Raw genomic sequence first — 21,128 nt, 5'->3', positions numbered from 1 at the left:
CTGTATTGCTTGCTGTTTGGGGTTTTAGGCTGGGTTTCTGTACAGCACTTTGAGATATCAGCTGATGTACGAAGGGCTATATAAATAAATTTGATTTTGATTTGAAAAGACAGGTGTTGTTAATGTTTTGTACACTGTTTTATGGTGCAGTACCAGTTTGGGGTCAAGTGCCCTTTTATGATGATCATCACAACCCTCCCTCCAGTCCGGTGTTGCACCCGAACCAGATTTTAAAAATCATGAACGTCAAACAAATTAAGACCAGTAAATTATTTGCTGGGAAATATGGGGCAAGGAACAAGACAAACCTCATTCATAATTCAATATTGATTTATTTTCAATGAATATGGATTCAAAATGTATAAGTTATGCAGCGCAACTAACTCATTCTAAATTTTACAAAAATAAAACAATTTCATGTTAATTGTACTGACTAAAATAACACCAAGTTAAAGAGTTATATTCTTTAGATCCGAGCACAGCTTTCATATTGTATTTTTTTCATTCTGAGAATCACTTCAGAATAACGTGCGTTTCACATCCCTGCTTTTCCCCCCACCTGGTCACAGAGGTTAACCCTTTATCCACAGTAGGGACACTAACCCCTCAACAATAGATACACAACACTGGGTCCGTAGAAGCGTCACAGGGTTAAATAGTAAGAGGTTTAAGTTCAGTGACTTTGGGTCTCAAGAAAAGCACTTAAGATGTGTTATAGCTAGAGAAGGGTTTCCAAGATGACCATTGATGGATGCAAGCTTTACATTTGAGAAAGCATTATTGAAGGTCTATTGGTGCAAATTGTAGATAGATTAAAGCAATTGTTTATTCTCGGAACCACCGTGAGGGAAGTAGATCGAGGAAAGGAGGCCATTTAAGACAAGGATCATGCACATACTTCCACTTAACCCTTATAGCCTTCACTTCAGCCCAGAAATAGTCAGAGGAGCTCTACTGACTGTTCACTAGAAATCCCTGCTTGTTTGGCAATAAATATCTGTAAGTCACTCTTAATAAGAACGACTGCTCAAATCAGGCTTTCCCAAACCCGGTCCTGCGAAATGATTGAAACCAGGAAGACACTACTACAACACAGGCTTGGTTTTAACACTAAACACCAATACAGTTGAGGAGTGTTTTACACTTCATACTGTAGGTTTACAACCCCTGCTTAGGATCAAATCAAATAGAACACTGTCAATGTTAGTGTGTACTCTGCATGGCATGGTTTACAGGAAGATAACATTTATAAAAAGGAAAGAATAAACTAATTCAAAACCCCAATCCAGCTCTGGAGAGCAGTGTGACATTTGGCTGTGGGTGCCGAGTAGGATTATACTGAACCCCTTAAATACTGACCTGGGTTCAGATCACAATGACATGAAACTGAGAACACTACTGAGAGCAGAGACCCAGATGGATGTGTCAGAGAGAAGGACGGAGCAACGCCAAAAGCGCAGTTTAAATCAACGGGACAAATTAATAAAAACCAATTTTAAAATGAAATATAAAATACACTTTTGGCTGAAGTGTCTTGTGTAGAGTTCTGTTTCCAGTCAGGTTACTGAGCACACGGCTCAGCAGAATAGCTGCTCTGTGTTAGACTGTTTGTCCCACTGGAACCAGTAAGCCCTTCTACCTTTACATTACCTGTATACCTCCTAGTTAGCAATATGCAGTCGCCCTTAATCATATCCTATATTAAGTAATCACTCCACTGAGATTCAAACAAAACAGCAAACGATCAGGAAGCAGGCAGGAAGAAAGGGAGGACATCTGTATTATCAAGTCTTAAACACCTCAGACTGACAGTAAGGGGTCAGGAGAGAGAGGTGTGAGGGGATGTCTTCTAGTCCATGGGTTCCCAAACGTTTTACTTCCATAAATTGAGGTGAAAAAAAAACATGCACAGAACAAAGTAAAAATGTTGCAGATTTAAAGCTTATTTCCTGTAAGTCTACACATTTTTTACTGAAGCTGAAATTAAAAATGATATTTTGAGCCATTTTTATGAGGAAAAATATACAGGTCCATTGTCTTTTGTACATACTCTATTTAGATGATTAAGTTTACGAAGAACGCCTTTTTCCATCCCAAAAATGCATTTAAAAAAAAGCATATCTATGTTTTGTAACGCACAAGCAACCCACCTGAACCCCTGGTCCCGACCCACAGTCTGGAAACCACTGGTCCCGACACACAGTCTGGTCACCACTGGTCTAGTCAACAGTCTGGTCACCACTGGTCTAGTCAACAGTCTGGTCACCACTGGTCCCGACCCACAGTCTGGTCACCACTGGTCCCGACCCACAGTCTGGGCACCACTGGTCCCGACCCACAGTCTGGGCACCACTGGTCCCGACCCACAGTCTGGGCACCACTGGTCCCGACCCACAGTCTGGGCACCACTGGTCCCGACCCACAGTCTGGGCACCACTGGTCCCGACCCACAGTCTGGGCACCACTGGTCCCGACCCACAGTCTGGGCACCACTGGTCCCGACCCACAGTCTGGGCACCACTGGTCCCGACCCACAGTCTGGGCACCACTGGTCCCGACCCACAGTCTGGGCACCACTGGTCCCGACCCACAGTCTGGGCACCACTGGTCCCGACCCACAGTCTGGGCACCACTGGTCCCGACCCACAGTCTGGGCACCACTGGTCCCGACCCACAGTCTAGGCACCACTGGTCCCGACCCACAGTCTAGGCACCACTGGTCCCGACCCACAGTCTAGGCACCACTGGTCCCGACCCACAGTCTGGGCACCACTGGTCCCGACCCAAAGTCTGGAAACCACTGGTCCCGACCCACAGTCTGGAAACCACTGGTTTCGTCAACAGTCTGGAAACCACTGGTTTCGTCAACAGTCTGGGCACCACTGGTCCCGACCCACAGTCTGGAAACCACTGGTCTAGTCAACAGTCTGGAAACCACTGGTCTAGTCAACAGTCTGGAAACCACTGGTCTAGTCAACAGTCTGGAAACCACTGGTCTAGTCAACAGTCTGGAAACCACTGGTCTAGTCAACAGTCTGGAAACCACTGGTCTAGTCAACAGTCTGGAAACCACTGGTCTAGTCAACAGTCTGGAAACCACTGGTCTAGTCAACAGTCTGGAAACCACTGGTCTAGTCAACAGTCTGGAAACCACTGGTCTAGTCAACAGTCTGGAAACCACTGGTCTAGTCAACAGCTCTGAAGTGGTCTTTTCTGCACATCCAGTCTGAAGGTTTGGGAGTTGGGGGAGGATCACTGGGTAGGGGGATGACTAAGAAGTTCTGATGCAGTCTGTTGAAAATAGGATTTAGGGACAGGGAGGGGTGTTAGAGGGTCACAGAGAAACAGGATTTACGATCAGTTGTGTTGTAGGGGTCAGAGGTTAGGGGTCAGCTGTGGTGTTGTCTCTGGCAGACGGTGAGGCGGAAGGTGGAGCTGAACACGTAGCCGATGCTCTCCTCCACCTCCTGAACACGGCGGAGGAAGCGACAGCGGTCTCTGGCTAGCTCCTCCCACGGCCCACGCCTGTCCTCATCGTCCTCGCTGGCGTAGAACTCATCCACCTCATCACAGAAACCCACCTGGAGAGAGACAGAACTACATAAGTCACCACAGACTAGAACCTCCTCACTGAAACACCTGCAGGCCAAGTTTACTTCTGCATACATTCAAACTCACTAGACTACATTTCAGCTTAACAAAACTAGGTCAACTCAATATTACCTCAATATTCTGAAAGGAGAAACTGCAGTGGATAAAGCATCCAAAACGGAAACCTACAATTATGTCAACAACAAAAGACACTTCCATTTTAAAACGGTAGTCCTAACCCTGACATTCACACACATAATGAAAAACACACTTGCTCCACAGCTCTCTGCATTTAACATTTTTATTTTCACTCAATCCATTTAAGAAACTCAACTAGGCCCTATAAGCAGCATTCTTCATGTGACTATGAAATTGAGATTTATACCCATCGCTCATCACTGGGAGGCAACGCTACACGTCTGGAGCTGCAACCGTTTGTGCAGAGACAAGGAGAGGCAAAGAAAAAAAGAGGGGGGAAAATCGTCTGTGTGATGGACAGAGGGAGGTCATCACAGAGACAATAAATCTCCATAAGCAGCAGCCTACTGAGGTCACCAGTACCATCAGAGCGGAGGTTATTAGACGGAAGACACTGAAATCTGCTCGGCATGGCCTGAAGGGTTGGGAGAACGTTGTGGAAGCATTGCAAGAACGTTATGAGCCAGCACGCCGAGCCAGAGAAATAAAAATACAAGGGCTTCAGAGAAATTTGATTTCCGTCTCGCTCAGTTATCACCGTTGCTAAGTAACATGGCAGTTGTGTGCTCCTAATATGTGGATAATGTAATTACAAAGGGCATGGAAAATACAGCCTTCATTCACATCTGTCTAACAGCAGTCAATGTGCTGCTTTAGCTACAGCCCTATGAGTGACTGATCAGACAAAAAGCATTTCAGCACATTTTAATGGGAATGTCTATAATAAAATGTTTTATTACATTATACAGAGCTGTAGAGGTTCACTAAGTGCACTCTGCCTCTCCGACTCTGGTCTCCATGGTACAAATATGGGAAGCTGATCACATGAGAGCGGTGGAAAGGGTTATTGCATAGGTTTCCATCACTTGCACAGTCAGACAGGAATACTAACGCATAAAAACAGAACAGCTAATACAGTCAGTCCCTCTTCCCCTTTCTGTATGCTGTGTGAGTAATCCACTCCAAAAGTATAAATCCATCCGTTAGAGAATGTGGTAAAGTTTGAATTTTCCCAAAACAACCCAGCCCAAAAACGGTGTGATAACCACTCCAGATATGAAGTTTGAACAATGAGATCCAATTATGAGTTATTTTTTAATCAACGTCTTTCCAGGCCACATGATCCGAAGTGATGTAGAAAAACTCTGGTCACATCACGTCAGTCACGGGGTCAGGAAAGTCTGGCGGGGTCAGGAAAGTCTGGCGGGGTCAGGAAAGTCTGGCGGGTCAGGAAAGTCTGGCGGGGTCAGGAAAGTCTGGCGGGGTCAGGAAAGTCTGGCGGGGTCAGGAAAGTGCAGGGTAGGAAAGTGTCAGGAAGTACACCACAGGAGATAAAACCATGCTTCCCCTTCAGAAAGTACTCATTAGGAAAGTCAAGGAAAGCCTCCAGCAGTTAGGAAAGTCCTGCTGGAAAGTGGGAAGAAAGTCAGTCATTTAAAGTACACCACAGGAGATAAAACAATGCTTCCCCAGCAGTTACATTAACAATTTTAGGAGCCCAGGTTCTCACATTTTTACTTCAGTCATGTTAGTGACCAATGCCCATAGATGACAATACAATGTGACTGATACTATTTAAGAACAGACCTACCATTTTATAAAAACAGAATGAGGAACATATGAATAACAAGGTGTGTGGCGCCTTCTTTAGGCCTACCAGAAAGTCGCCAATACTGACCTTTTTGACTGTGATGCAGCCCGTGGTGGTGATCTCTGGGTTGGGAGGGATCTCTGAGAAGCCACTGTCCAGTCTCTCCTCTGCCTCCTCCTTCCTGTACTGGGGGGGTGAGTGGCTCTGTCCCTGGCCATGACGGGGGGTTGTCTTGCTGCTCTTCTTACAGCGCGCCCCTGTCCCGGCTTTTACCCTTGTCCTGACTGGCTCTCTAGTCCTGAGCAGGGCCTGGAAGTTGAATGGGCTGTAGGGGTCTGAGGAGGCGCTGAAGGAGTCCCACAGCCTCAGGCTCTCAGCCTCATCCACCTCACTGCTGCTGGACTCCGAGCCAAACTCCTCCACAGGAGAGGGGGAAGAAGAGGAGAGGGGAGAGGGAGGTTGCTCTGGGGGTGAGGTGTGAGGGGAGCAGGCTGTGGTGGCTGTAGAGGTGGAGGGGATGGTCCTGGGGTTGGTAATGAGGGCGGTGAAGTTTTGGGGGTTGTAGGGGTCCCTGCTTTGGCACAGTGAGTTCCACAGTCTCTCAGTCTCAGAGTCATCCTCCTCTTCATCCAACAACTCGGAATTGGAGAATTCTGACGAGCCCTCGCTGTCGAAACCATCGTCATCCTCCTCGCTGAGTGAGTCGTCTGATTGGCTGTCGTCGCTGCAGGGGCTGCCCATGATGTAGGCGATGGCCTTGTTACTGCACTGGGGGGTGGAGGGGGGCAGAGCGGTGGTAGACACTGGTGGACCCTCAGCCGCCGTTTCCTCTTCCTCAGAGTCTGAGAAGTCAGAGTCCTCAATCTCTTCCTCCTCCTCTAATTCCATCCCTCCAGTGGCAGCAGTCTCACCCACTTCTCTATGATTGGATGCATCACTCCCTGGCCCACTCTCTCCAGAGATCCCCTGTGTTGGTGTGTCAGATGTGATGGTCTCTTCCTTCATCTCTGTGATCCCCTGTAGCTCTTCAATGGGAGGCCTTAACATGTACAGTCTGGAGGTGGAGTGTTCTTCTTCCAGACTGGAATAACCATTATCCTGGTCAGGGGTAAAAACTGCCACCTCACTGCAGGCAGTGACAGCTCCAACTCTGACAAGATGATCACTGATACCGACCGTTTCCCAGTGATGTAATGAGAAACTGTCAGGGAAAGGGAGAGACTCTGGCCAGGTGGCTGTTTGAAGGCTTCCATTGTCATTTGGCTCCTCTTTGTTGCAGGAGGCGCCAGTGCTTTTGCCATCCATTGATTCGTTATCATTGAAATGTACAAACAGCCCTGTTGGCTTGGTAACCGTAGCCTTTGTACCACACTCCGGTTGAAAACAATGACCATTACTGTTGTTTTCCCCAGTGCCCTCTTTTCTCCAAGACAAATTTGACAGCCACCCTTGGGCGCTACTGGTTCCCCAAAGCCCACCCCACCAGTTACCAGCAGTACTATTTTCTCTGTCAGATGACCAACCGTTCCCACCAAGTACATGCCCTTGGTCTGGGTGTTTCATTTCCTGAGCCGACGCTGCGTTCAACAAAACATGACTGAGAAAACCTCTCGCGATTGCGAGGTATCCTACCGAAGTTTGTTGCCTTATATTTAAGTCCATTTCAGCAGCATTTTGAATCCCTAACTCGTAAAGAGAATCTGCTGTCAACCAACTCGGAGTACTATTACCTGACGCTGCTAGCCCAGGGCTACCATGCTGGTATTGCAGGTACGATAGATGATGTGCATGGTGTTGAGTTCCAGGCAAGACGTCGTCCAGTTGTCTTAAAAATGTGCTTTCTGCCTCTACAAAGTTATCTTTGAAATTCCCACTGACCCACCCTGTCACATTGTGAGGCATGGCAGGAGTACTAGGGCGCCATGGTATATACTTTTGCAGAAATGACAGGGCAGGCCTAGAAACCGCGGAGAACATGCCCATCCACGAGCGCTCCTGGTTTGGTTGTCGGGGAGAGGCTCCATGCCCGGCGGGAGTGGATGGAGGCGTCTTCACACCAGAAAAGTGTTCCTCGCGATTCATGTTTCTAAACATTCTCAATACTGGCTTGTGGCTAACAAATGGTCACTATGCAAGATACATTAGTAAAGTTTCGATCAAAGAATACCGCTTGACAGCTTGCTGCTGGGAAGTTTGTTAAAGCTTTTTGGTTAGTTAGCTAGCTAACGTTAGTTAGTTAACGTACACGTGTAGGACACTTTAACACGCTGACATATAGTAGCTAGTTCACAATATTAATAACTCGTGTATTAACTAGACTGCCAAAATAAACATGCCAATCAAACTTTAGTCTGGCAATAAAGGAAAACAAGAACCAACGTTAGTTATATAGCTAACTGGTGCTAATAATGCTAGTTTGAGCAGCTGTTACCGGGCGAGCTAACGTAATCTTGATTTTGAGAGCTGTTCGTTTCGCTGGAAGTTACTAGCGACACATTTGATAATAACTTGGTGTGCACTCCAGAGCACTGTCCATAATTGCAGGTGAAACATCCATTACTGTTGTCCCTTATCCATCTTCTTACACCGAAAGGCTAGCAATAGCATACCGGTTAGCTCTCCTGTTCAAGTGAATACCATCGTCCATGTTGTCCGCGGTATGGGAGACATTTTCCTGCGAGTGGTGGTTAGACTTATTTCGCGCGGTAAGCATCGTACAAACAGGGGTAGAAAGTGAGCAAAGCCTTGGCGAGTCATAGCATGTTGAGAAATTCAGGATAAACGAAAATATACAATCCATTTTAGTCTTGGTTGGAGAAAAAGCTGGTTAGAGTCTCGCACGTAGGACCCGGCGACAGCGCAGATGCAAACCTTGATCCGAGACTTCAACGAAGCTCAACAATTCATTACAATAAAATCATGGAATGCATCCGCATGAGTAATTTAGTATTCAATAGATATCAAATAAATAGACAAGCTCGTTATAATACTTCAATGCGATACTTCTGTTTTTTTACAATCATGATTGCGTTTCCTTGTACGGTCGGTCGACTCCTCTGCCCACTTTTCAGAAGAGGATTTCATCAGAAAATGTAGGGGGCGTCGTGAAAGAGGTTTTGTGGAAATGTTTAGGGACCGTCGCAGAGTTACCGTCGTCAGTAATCCACATGGCGATTATGCATGACATGACACGAAATGTCCCTGTCATATAATGAAAGTGAATATCCTGACTCCTGCACCATACTGCAGTGTATGGAAAAAGCTCAGTGTGACAGGTTTTGAGATGGTGATAGTTCATGCAAAATAATGTCACAATACTGGGTTTCAAGATAAACTCTCAATAGTTAGAAATATTGCAGGAGTCGATGAATGCATTTGGCAGTCTTTCTAAATATATATACATTATTAACCCTTGGGATCATATAGGCCTACTAGTGTGTTGAGAATCAAGTTCATGTTCCACTCTGTGTTACTCTCCAGTTACAGGTTTTTGCATGGCTACCAGTGGTGGAAAAAGTACCCAATTGTCATACTTGAGTTAAAGTAAAGATGCATGCTCAGTGCCCTCCTGTACTCCCTGTTCACTCATGACAGCATGTCCAGGCACGACTCCAACACCATCATTAAGTTTGCTGATGACACAACAGTGGTAGGCATGATCACCGACAACAATGAGACAGCCTATAGGGAGGTCGTCAGAGACCTGACCGTGTGGTGCAAGGACAAAAACCTCTCCCTCAACATGATCAAGACAAAGGAGATGATTGTGGACTACAGGAAAAGGAGGACCGAGCACGCCCCCATTCGCATCGATGGGGCTGCAGTGGAGCAGGTTGAGAGCTTCAAGTTCCTTGGCGTCCACATAACCAACAAACTAACATGGTCCAAGCATACCAAGACAGTTGTGAAGAGGGCACGACAAAACCTATTCCCCCTCAGGAGACTGAAATGAGATCCTCAAAAGGTTCTACAGCTGCACCATCGAGAGCATCACTGCCTGGTATGGCAACTGCTCGGCCTCCGACCGCAAGGCACTACTTAGGGTTGTGCGTACGGCCCAGTACATCACCGTGGACAAGCTTCCTGCCACCTCTATACCAGGCGGTGTCAGAGGAAGGCCCTAAAAATGGTCAAAGACTCCAGTCACCCTAGTCATAGACTGTTCTCTCTGCTACCGCACGGCAAGCGGTACTGGAGCACCAAGTCTAGGTCTAAGAGGTTCCTAAATAGCTTCTACCCCCAAGCCATAAGACTCATGAACAGCTAATCAAATGGCTACCCACTATTTGCATCGCCCCCCTCCTCTGGAACACTGCTGCTACTCTGTTATTATTTATGCATAGTCACTTTAATAACTCTACCTACATGTACATATTACCTCAATTACCTCGACACCGGTACCCCCTGTATATAGCCCCGCTATTGTTATTTTACTGCTGCTCTTGAATTATTTGTTATTTTCATCTCTTATTTTATGTTTTTGTCTTTTCTTAAAACTGCATTGTTGGTTAAGGGCTTGTAAGTAAGCATTTTTGTACCTGTTGTATTCGGCGCATGTGACAAACATTTTTTTTTATTGTTTATTTATTTATTTATTGTTTTTTTATTTTAATACATTTGCAAAATTGTCTAAAAACCTGTTTTTTGCATTGTCATTATGGGGTATTGTTTGTTGATTGATGAGGAAAATTTTTTATTTAATCCATATTTGAAAAAGTCTGTAACGTAACAAAATGTGGAAAAAGTCAAGGGGTCTGAATACTTTCCGAATGCATTGTAATACAGCAAAATTGTTGTGAGAGACTGTCCCTTTTGCTCCTGATTCCCAAAATACTTATGTTGTTAGTCATGATGTATAACATACAATGCAGCAGGTACTGTATGGACATCCTTTAATTTCACTGTGCAATATTGTCCATATGATAACACAGACACACTGTCTCCAAACATAGCTAATAGTAGTAGCCTACCTATAGTGGCTTGCGAAAGTATTCACCCCCTTGGCATTTTTCCTATTTTGTTGCCTTACAACCTGGAATTAAAATATATTTGTGGGGGGTTTGTATCATTTGATTTACACAACATGCCTACCACTTTGAAGATGCTAAATATTTTTTTGTGAAACAAACAAGAAATAAGACACAAAAAAAACAGAACTTGAGGGTGCATAACTATTCACTCCCCCAAAGTCAATACTTTGTAGAGCAACCTTTTACAGCAATTACAGCTTGGGCTATGTCTCTATAAGCTTGGCACATCTAGCCACTGGGATTTTTTGCCCATTTTTCAAGGCAAAACTGCTCCAGCTCCTTCAAGTTGGATGGGTTCCGCTGGTGTACAGTAATCTTTAAGTCATACCACAGATTCTCAATTGGATTGAGGTCTGGGCTTTGACTAGGACATTCTAAGACATTTAAATGTTTCCCATTAAACCACTCAAGTGTTGCTTTAGCAGTATGCTTAGGGTCATTGTCTTGCTGGAAGGTGAACCTCCATCCCAGTCTCAAATCTCTGGAAGACTGAAACAGGTTTCCCCTAAGAATTTGCCTGTATTTAGCACTATCCATCATTCCTTCAATTCTGACCAGTTTCCCAGTGCATGCTGATGAAAAACATGGCCAAAAAGCTCAATTTTAGTCTCATCTGACCAGAGTACCTTTTTCAATATATTTGGGGAGTCTCCCACATGCCTTTTGGCGAACACCAAACGTGTTTGCTAATTTTTTAAATTTAAGCAATGGCTTTTTTTCTGGCCACTCTTCCGTAAAGCCCAGCTCTGTGGAGTGTACGGCTTAAAGTGGTCCTATGGACAGATACTCCAATCTCCCCTGTGGCGGCTTTGCAGCTCCTTCAGGGTTATTTTTGGTCTCTCTGTTGCCTCTCTGATTCATGCCCTCCGTGCCTGGTCCGTGAGTTTTGGTAGGCGGCCCTCTCTTGGCAGGTTTGTTGCGGTGCCATACTCTTTCCATTTTTAATAATGGATTTAATGGCTTTCCGTGGAATGTTCAAAGTTTTGGATATTTTTTTGGTGCCACTTACTTAGTGGTGTTGCAGACTGGGGCCTTTCAGAACAGGTATATTTATACTGAAATCATGTGACAGATCATGTGACAATTAGATTGCACACAGGTGGACTTTATTTAACTAATTATGTGACTTCTGAAGGTAATTGGTTGCAGATCTTATTAGGAGCTTCATAGCAAAGGGAGTAAAAACACATGCATGCTCCACTTTTCAGCTTTAAAATTGATTTATTTTTTGAAACAAGTATTTTTTTCCATTTCACTTCACCAATTTGGACTATTTTGTGTATGTCCATTACATGAAATCCAACTAAAAATCTATTTAAATTACACGTTGTAATGCAACAAAATAGGGAAAAAAGCCAAGGGGAATGAATACTTTTCCAAGACATTGTATATCGTATAATGCATGGTTCAAATCAAAGGAGGTTGGTGGCACCTTAATTGGGGAGGACAGGCTTGCGGTAATGGCTGGAGTGAAATCAGTGGAATGGTATGGAATACATCACACACATGGTTTCCATGTGTTTGATGCCATTATGAGCCATCTTCCCCTCAGTAGCCCCCACTGGTTCAAATGCACAACTCATGGGAATGTCTTAAGAATAGAAGATTGGACCAACTTGATTGTCAATGCTTTTGTGTGTGCCTCGTGCCTGGGTTGAGCTTTTAATACTTATGAGTGTCTCATGCTAGGTTTTGTCATGATGTGGTCCTTTCTGGGTATAAATAATGCCCCCCACTCTCTCCTACACCCAGGTTCTGTTATCTCAGATCGTAAATTCCTGGAGGAGACTCTCTCCCCCTTTTCATGCAGAGAGACCACAGAGTGAACGTAGGATTTTTTTTCAATTTTTTTTTTTTTTTTTTTTTTACAGGGACCGTGCACATTAATCAACGTTTCAGTAAAAGTGCCGGTTTTAGCCAGCCGGCTAATTTTCAACCGCAGTCCCTGTCACATGTCCGAACTCCTAAATCCCCAAAATGGGAAAATGAAACAAAATGTTGACTTGTAAGAAGGTGGGAATGGTCCGTGGACACTTAAGAGACGGGTATAACGAGTGTGTTTCATTTGGTGACCTCAGAGAGGACAGGAAACACACATAACTAGATCTCTGAATGGGTACATTTCTCAATTATGGGGTTTGTTTCTAATTCTTGTATAAAAGGGATGAGTAAAGATTAAACTATTTGTGAAATGGTGTAATATGATGGTAAACCTTTAATGTGAGAGAAATGTATTCCCTTTAAAGTATAACTAAGCCATTGGCCCACCCCCGTGAGCACAGACATGACCAGGCATCATAGACCCACCTTTTCTACTGTTAGGAATAAAAGCCCCTCCTGAGGAAATCCTCTTCAGACCACGCATACCTCTGCGTAAACTAAGGTAGCACAGGTTTTAGTATAGACTAAGTAAACCCACAGCGTGAGCTGTGATCGCAAATAGTTATTGAATTCCTAACCATAACACGTGGAGCATTGGCTATCGATCCCTACAGAATAAGAGCAAATCTTAGATACTAATTACTAGTCTGCAGCTAGAAATGATGTAAACCTGAGACGAGAATAACGACAACTGCTGAAACATCTATTCTATGAGAACATTTCTGAATGGTACTCTGATGTAACCATTCTAACCACGAAAAACTTTGCTCTTCGGGGAAACAGAAAGAGGGAGACTAAGATGAACTGACTCTTCAGCAGACGGACCGGATTCCAATAGGAAAGATTAAGACACATGGGCGTAAATATATATTAATTGAAATTATTCCCGAATGAGTGAGCGTTCATGTGCATAGGATTAGCATTTCAACTAATATAATTATCAACTGTATGTAGTGATCCCTTTTGTCTTTCCCGCTCTCTGTCCAACCCCCATTCCTTTGTCCACCAAGTCATCATAGCCCACTAGGGAATCTTACCTATCATTTGGTAGTAACATATCTTTTTGTTTGTTTCTGCATTTCTGTGATTATTTAGTTAGTCAGTAAATAAATGATTAAGCCAATTGGTGTATGGACGTTTGGAATGAGACTGACGTGAGGTAAAGAATAATTAAATAATAGAAGACTAATTGATCAGATATTAAAATATCTGAAGAGTTATATTCTGAAAATTATAACTTTGTAATCTGAAGATTTTCCGTGGTGCCGACTTCCTAGTTAATTACATTTACATGATTAGTTTAATCACGTAATAATAATTACAGAGAATTGATTTCATAAAATAACAGTCTTTACTTTTAATGATGCCAAAGACACGGCAGTTGGTTGGTTGGTTCAGTTACGGGGCCCTAGTTTGTTATAAGCGTGCCTAGATACCAGACTGTAATTTGAATCTTTCCCATATGTAGTGTAAAACTGGTATGGGGCATTGACTCCTAGTGCTCGAATTCCAGATGTAGGATCTTAATTTGACCACCCTGCTGCAGGAGAACTTTCCTGCAATGCAGGACATTTTAACTTGTAGTGTATTTGAGGTTTATAATAAAAAGTATTCTGAAGTTTGATTTTCCATTACGAAAATATATCAACCCATACAAAAATGTCCATGAATTATAATCCACATAATTCATGTTTTCCTGCTGTAGCTCAAATTCTACTGTAGATTCTCATCATCCTGTATTTATGTTTCTATGTGGTCATCTGTGGTCTCTCCGCTTTAGCCAGCAGATCTTGTCTGAGCAACACTCCTGCAATGATGAGCCTCGTTTCCCCACATAGAGGTTAACCCAGGGTGATTCACACTTAGCCTGATCTAATGTAATTGTTACCTCAGTATGGGGACAGAGGCCTGGGTGGATGGGTGTGATGGGACACAGAGGTATGCAGACTGACTGAGACAAATCCTCCCCGCCTCAAAGTAAACATAATTATCAGGGTTCGGCCATTGAGCTACACTGAGATGAACAGATAAACCAAATAGTTAGCTTTCCATTGTAATTAGACATATTTCAATGTTATTTCAATACAAACAAAATGGTGCAATGATTTGGAATGTTACTGACAAAAGCTTCTGAGTCAGTGGCTGTTTAATCTTACATGGTGCTTTCATCAAATGAAACACGCATCTGCTACGCTCACAAAAATACACAAACGTCTTTTCAATTCAAGTTTATTTGGTTATTTAGTGCAAATTATATTACATAACATGGTCAAAAATGAAAGAAAACAACAACTAGAACTATATACTGAATTAAAGAAATGGGTCACATTAATGATATTCTCAGTATTTACAGTACACAAGATCCAGTTAATTTAAAAAATGTACATTCTATCCCATTTTCCCAGGATGACAGCGGTCAGAGTTCAGTCCCTTGACCTGGAAGGATCCAGGTAAAACCCAGTCCCAAATAGACCCCTACCCATAGCCTCTACCAGATAGGCACTTCACATAGATCTAAAATATTTAGACAGGTTCCTCCTGGTAAACTAGGTGAAATGATCACCATATTGCTTCATATCCTTTCAGATCTACACTTAATACATAGCAGCTAGGTGCTAAGGGCTTGGGGCTAGGTTTGGGAGTCCCAATGCCTTCAAATGAACCCCTGTCCCAGTCTCCTTCCATTCATAAATCACTGGTCTGCATTTAAACATGAGAGGCAAGAGCAATATTTTGATCATATCCCTTTTACCCAGAGTAATATACTGTATAGAGATCCAGAGCTATACGACTCTCCTCTTAGCTACAGTATCAAGACCAGAAAGGAGAGGAGACAAGGAGGAAGCCTCCTTTCCCCCAAAGTGGTACAACTGACACACAAAATAAATCAGACACTTTCACTTCAATGTCTGTCATCAGCTTTATAGCACACAACAAACACCTACACTCTCAACATGGAGAAAGTCATCTTTCAATCATATAGTGTTCCTTGTAACTTCACACTGCAGAGCCTAAAGCTACAGTGCAGCCATCCAGACTGCTGTGAAACTCAGAGGAAATGTTGTTCCAGTTCTAGAAATCAAACAGAAAGAAGCAGATATCCACCAGACACATTCAATAGGCAGTCAAATAAAGTGTTGTTTTTGAATGAGTTCAGTGGTTAAACTGGTTGTTCCGGGTTAGGCATACCAGTGCGGTTTGATTACTGCTCTTTAGCCCCAGGGAGGCTAACCTCTAGTCATTCAACACACACCTGTTCAGACTACCTATCCCTGTTTCTAAAACTGTGCTCTTTATGAATCATGAATGAACAGGCAAATAAACATCTTCAGAGATATGAATTGTTCATGTGCTAAATCAGACATACATGAATAAATAACTGTACAGGGCTGGTGAACTGGTCAGTAACTCAGACATACATGAATAAATAACTGTACAGGGCTGGTGAACTGGTCAGTAACTCAGACATACATGAATAAATAACTGTACAGGGCTGGTGAACTGGTCAGTAACTCCTAGGCAGAGTATGTTGAACAGTATGTGATGTCAAAGGAAACCAAACCAAATAGTATCTAAATATTCCATTTTACGTGTTACATTTCAGCACCTGTGAAAGCCAGCCTTAACCTGTATTAGCCTGTTTCTACTTGTATTGTGATCTGAAAACATCAGACACCAAGATGTTATGATATCTTACCAATAACTGCTCCATTTGAGAAACTTCCTTCACAGCCATATATGACCAGAAGTTGTTTTTTTCCCAGACCAAGTGACTTTGACCAGGAATAAATCTGGTCCTAGGTATTGGCAATTGTTCATGGTCAGGTCATTTCTTGGTCAGGTCAAAACTCCTAGGCCTAATTCATGAGCTAATCTTGACCTTTCCTTCTCACCTGTGAATTAAGACATTGTGGATATAGTACACTGCCCACAAGCATTTTACTCCAATGAAAATTGACTTTTTACATTCATAGAGGTCACAGTGTCTGTCTGCCAGAGTGAAACAGGGCCAGTGTGTAAGCCTCTTACAGAAGAAAATGAGAAATCACTTCCAAAAAAAGACTGCAGTGCAACACCCCAGAACTTCCCAAAGACAAGATACAAATGAGTAGAGCAATGCTGCTGTAGGTACATGTAGTTGGTACATGTAGTAGGTACATGTAGTTGGTACATGTAGTTGAGGTTTGTTTTCCTGGTATGTATAAAATCACACACACAATCCTTGGTTTGCACTTATCCTGTCAGTGTGCTGTTGTGTTTTCTATTATAGCTACAGTACTGGATAATATATAGGCAGGATCCCTTTGTAGTTTGAAACAACATGAAAGTCCAATGTAAGTGAAAAATGCATGAGAAATAAATCCAAGTGCAATATGTCCACTGGATTCAGTTGAATGGTGCAGTTAAATGGTGCAGTTAAATGGTGCTTCAGTTTGTGTTTGAAATAACATTTTCTTTGTGATATACAGTACATCTCTGGCCCCAGCAAACAGTTAGATTTTCCCAACATCCACATATGTGTTATGTAGAAGCACTAATTCAAAATATATTTGTGAAGGCATTGATAAAAGCAAAAAATAGACATTCGAAAGACATTTGAAATGCAAATAGCGATGATCAAATAGGCAAATTAAGCGTAGGTACAGCTTGGATAACAACAGCTACTAAACAATGGAAGACACAAACACACAGCGCCCAGTCCTACAAGTTCTACAGTAGAGTAGCTACAGTCACTGACTGAGTGGACTAAAAATAGTATTTAATGTGTTAGGGTAGACCCACACCATAATGTGTTAGGGTAGACCCATACCATAATGTGTTTAGGGTAGACCCACACCATAATGTGTTTAGGGTAGACCCACACCATAATGTGTTTAGGGTAGACCCACACCATAATGTGTTTAGGGTAGACCCATACCATAATGTGTTAGGGTAGACCCATACCATAATGTGTTTAGGGTAGACCCATACCATAATGTGTTAGGGTAGACCCATACCATAATGTGTTAGGGTAGACCCATACCATAATGTGTTAGGGTAGACCCATACCATAATGTGTTAGGGTAGACCCATACCATAATGTGTTAGGTAGACCCATACCATAATGTGTTTAGGGTAGACCCATACCATAATGTGTTAGGGTAGACCCATACCATAATGTGTTTAGGGTAGACCCACACCATAATGTGTTAGGGTAGACCCATACCATAATGTGTTTAGGGTAGACCCATACCATAATGTGTTAGGGTAGACCCACACCATAATGTGTTAGGGTAGACCCACACCATAATGTGTTAGGGTAGACCCATACCATAATGTGTTTAGGGTAGACCCACACCATAATGTGTTAGGGTAGACCCACACCATAATGTGTTTAGGTAGACCCATACCATAATGTGTTTAGGGTAGACCCATACCATAATGTGTTTAGGGTAGACCCATACCATAATGTGTTTAGGGTAGACCCATACCATAATGTGTTAGGGTAGACCCATACCATAATGTGTTTAGGGTAGACCCACACCATAATGTGTTAGGGTAGACCCATACCATAATGTGTTTAGGGTAGACCCACACCATAATGTGTTTAGGGTAGACCCATACCATAATGTGTTAGGGTAGACCCATACCATAATGTGTTAGGGTAGACCCATACCATAATGTGCTAGGGTACAAAAGCATTCATTCCCTCTCTCAAATCAGAAAAACTGACCCACATAATTCACATATCACAATTTACATAAATCCGTGGTACACAGAAATGAAAATATACATATACCACACAACCAAACAGAGCTCAACATGGAGCTGCATTAACAGAAGGGTCCCATTTGAAAAAATAATTACTTAGGGTTTTCTTTTAAAAGACATGACTTTCAAGGGGACTAAAACTGTTTCAAAGTCTGTTACATCAGGCGATAAGACGGACGGTTATCTGTTGGCCCTAAATAAAGATGTGGTCCATGGGAGAATATCCATTGCATACTCCTCGCATCCTCTTTCCTCCACTCCTTCTCAAAACCCATTGGTTGTTATCAATGAGTAGCAATGCCTTCTGCTTCCTTCCATAGGTCCTCGTGATCTGGTCTTGGGAGGCCATGTTGTTACCAGAGAAAGGTATTCTGGTTGTCAGAGTCACCAGAGATACAGATTGGTAATCTCCCCTCCTGGTCACATGGTCCGTAGTTATCCCTTATTATGGTGGTCAGAGGCCAGCCTGGCTAACAATAGGTTCACATAGTACAGTCCCATGGATACAGTGTCCAGTGACGATTGAACGTCGGTGAGTCTACAGACACCCACACAAACCCCCACTGGGCATGATAGGAGTCAACACAAACCCCCACTGGACATGATAGGAGTCAACACAAACCCCCACTGGACATGATAGGTAGTCAACACAAACCCCACTGGACATGATAGGAGTCAACACACACCCCACTGGACATGATAGGAGTCAACACAAACCCCCACTGGACATGATAGGAGTCAACACAAACCCCCACTGGACATGATAGGGTTCAACACACACCCCCACTGGACATGATAGAGTCAACACAAACCCCCACTGGACATGATAGGAGTCAACACAAACCCCCACTGGGCATGATAGGAGTCAACACACACCCCCTCTGGACATGATAGGAGTCAACACAAACCCCCACTGGGCATGATAGGAGTCAACACACACCCCCACTGGGCATGATAGAGTCCACACACACCCCCACTGGACATGATAGGAGTCCACACACACCCCCACTGGGCATGATAGAGTCAACACACACCCCACTGGACATGATAGGGTCAACCAAAAACTGGACATGATAGGAGTCAACACACACCCCCACTGGGCATGATAGGTCCACACACACCCCCACTGGGCATGATAGGGTTCAACACACACCCCACTGGGCATGATAGAGTCAACACACACCCCCACTGGGCATGATAGGAGTCAACACACACCCCACTGGACATGATAGGAGTCCACACACACCCCCACTGGACATGATAGGAGTCAACACACACCCCCACTGGGCATGATAGGAGTCAACACAAACCCCCACTGGACATGATAGGAGTCAACACACACCCCCACTGGACATGATAGGGTTCAACACACCCCCACTGGACATGATAGGAGTCAACACAAACCCCACTGGACATGATAGGAGTCAACACACACCCCCACTGGGCATGATAGGGTTCAACACACACCCCCACTGGACATGATAGGAGTCAACACACACCCCCACTGGACATGATAGGAGTCAACACACACCCCACTGGGCATGATAGGGTTCAACACACACCCCCACTGGGCATGATAGGAGTCAACACACACCCCACTGGACATGATAGGAGGCCACACACCCCCACTGGACATGATAGGTCCACACACACCCCACTGGACATGATAGAGTCACACACACCCCCACTGGACATGATAGATTGGTCAACACAAACCCCCACTGGGCATGATAGGAGTCAACACACACCCCCACTGGACATGATAGGTCCAACACAAACCCCCACTGGGCATGATAGGAGTCAACACACACCCCCACTGGGCATGATAGGAGTCCACACACACCCCCACTGGACATGATAGGAGTCCACACACACCCCACTGGGCATGATAGGAGTCAACACAAACCCCCACTGGACATGATAGGAGTCCACACACACACCCACTGGGCATGATAGGAGTCAACACAAACCCCCACTGGACATGATAGGAGTCAACACAAACCCCCACTGGGCATGATAGGAGTCAACACACACCCCCACTGGGCATGATAGGAGTCAACACACACCCCCACTGGGCATGATAGGAGTCAACACACACCCCACTGGACATGATAGGGTTCAACACAACTGGACATGATAGGGTTCAACACACCCCCCACTGGACATGATAGGAGTCAACACAAACCCCCACTGGACATGATAGGAGTCAACACACACCCCACTGGGCATGATAGGGTTCAACTGGGACATGATAGGAGTCAACACACACCCCCACTGGGCATGATAGGAGTCAACACACACCCCCACTGGGCATGATAGGAGTCAACACACACCCCCACTGGACATGATAGGAGTCAACACACACCCCCACTGGACATGATAGGAGTCCACACACACCCCCACTGGACATGATAGGAGTCAACACACACCCCCACTGGACATGATAGGAGTCAACACAAACCCCCACTGGACATGATAGGAGTCAACACAAACCCCCACTGGACATGATAGGAGTCAACACACACCCCCACTGGACATGATAGGAGTCAACACACACCCCCACTGGACATGATAGGAGTCAACACAAACCCCCACTGGACATGATAGGAGTCAACACACACCCCCACTGGACATGATAGGAGTCAACACACACCCCACTGGACATGATAGGAGTCAACACAAACCCCCACTGGACATGATAGGAGTCAACACACCCCCACTGGACATGATAGAGTCAACACACACCCCCACTGGACATGATAGGAGTCCACACACACCCCACTGGACATGATAGGAGTCAACACACACCCCCACTGGACATGATAGGAGTCAACACACACCCCCACTGGACATGATAGGAGTCCACACACCCCCACTGGACATGATAGGAGTCCACACACACCCCCACTGGGCATGATAGGAGTCAACACACACCCCCACTGGGCATGATAGGAGTCAACACACACCCCCACTGGACATGATAGGAGTCAACACAAACCCCCACTGGACATGATAGGAGTCAACACACACCCCCACTGGACATGATAGGAGTCAACACAAACCCCCACTGGACATGATAGGAGTCA

General features: G+C 44.4%; 2 protein-coding genes and 1 long non-coding RNA gene across 11 annotated transcripts in view; 1 reads left to right on the top strand and 2 right to left on the bottom strand.

The window, feature by feature from the left end:
* Positions 1-312: 312 nt before the first annotated feature.
* Positions 313-8,516, bottom strand: LOC118380883 (uncharacterized). Its single transcript, XM_035767847.2, has 2 exons — positions 5,468-8,516; positions 313-3,581 (listed from the first exon to the last, which is right to left on the bottom strand). Exons 1-2 carry the CDS (start codon positions 7,472-7,474, stop codon positions 3,390-3,392), a joined length of 2,199 nt encoding a protein of 732 aa, XP_035623740.1. The 5' UTR covers positions 7,475-8,516; the 3' UTR covers positions 313-3,389.
* An 8,611-nt stretch (positions 8,517-17,127) lies between these two features.
* Positions 17,128-17,947, top strand: LOC127910344 (uncharacterized). 9 transcript variants are annotated; one of them, XR_008074469.1, is made up of 4 exons: positions 17,211-17,379; positions 17,432-17,564; positions 17,617-17,669; positions 17,750-17,947. It is a non-coding gene; the product is annotated as an uncharacterized LOC127910344 (long non-coding RNA). The 9 variants fall into 9 exon arrangements; XR_008074471.1 differs by lacking the exon at positions 17,617-17,669 and having other exon boundaries at positions 17,128-17,276; positions 17,380-17,538; positions 17,670-17,947; XR_008074472.1 differs by having other exon boundaries at positions 17,128-17,276; positions 17,380-17,564; positions 17,617-17,947.
* A 3,047-nt stretch (positions 17,948-20,994) lies between these two features.
* The window catches only part of LOC118381216 (phosphatidylinositol 4-phosphate 3-kinase C2 domain-containing subunit beta-like), a 125,272-nt gene continuing 125,138 nt past the window's right edge, over positions 20,995-21,128 (bottom strand). The window contains exon 32 of the mRNA XM_052473761.1: positions 20,995-21,128. This exon is cut by the window's right edge and continues 527 nt beyond it. The gene's annotated coding sequence lies outside the window, so the exon portion shown is untranslated.

Source organism: Oncorhynchus keta, chromosome 21, assembly GCF_023373465.1.
Source record: "Oncorhynchus keta strain PuntledgeMale-10-30-2019 chromosome 21, Oket_V2, whole genome shotgun sequence".
NCBI lineage: Eukaryota > Metazoa > Chordata > Actinopteri > Salmoniformes > Salmonidae > Oncorhynchus > Oncorhynchus keta.
This window is presented reverse-complemented; position numbering and strand designations above follow the sequence as displayed.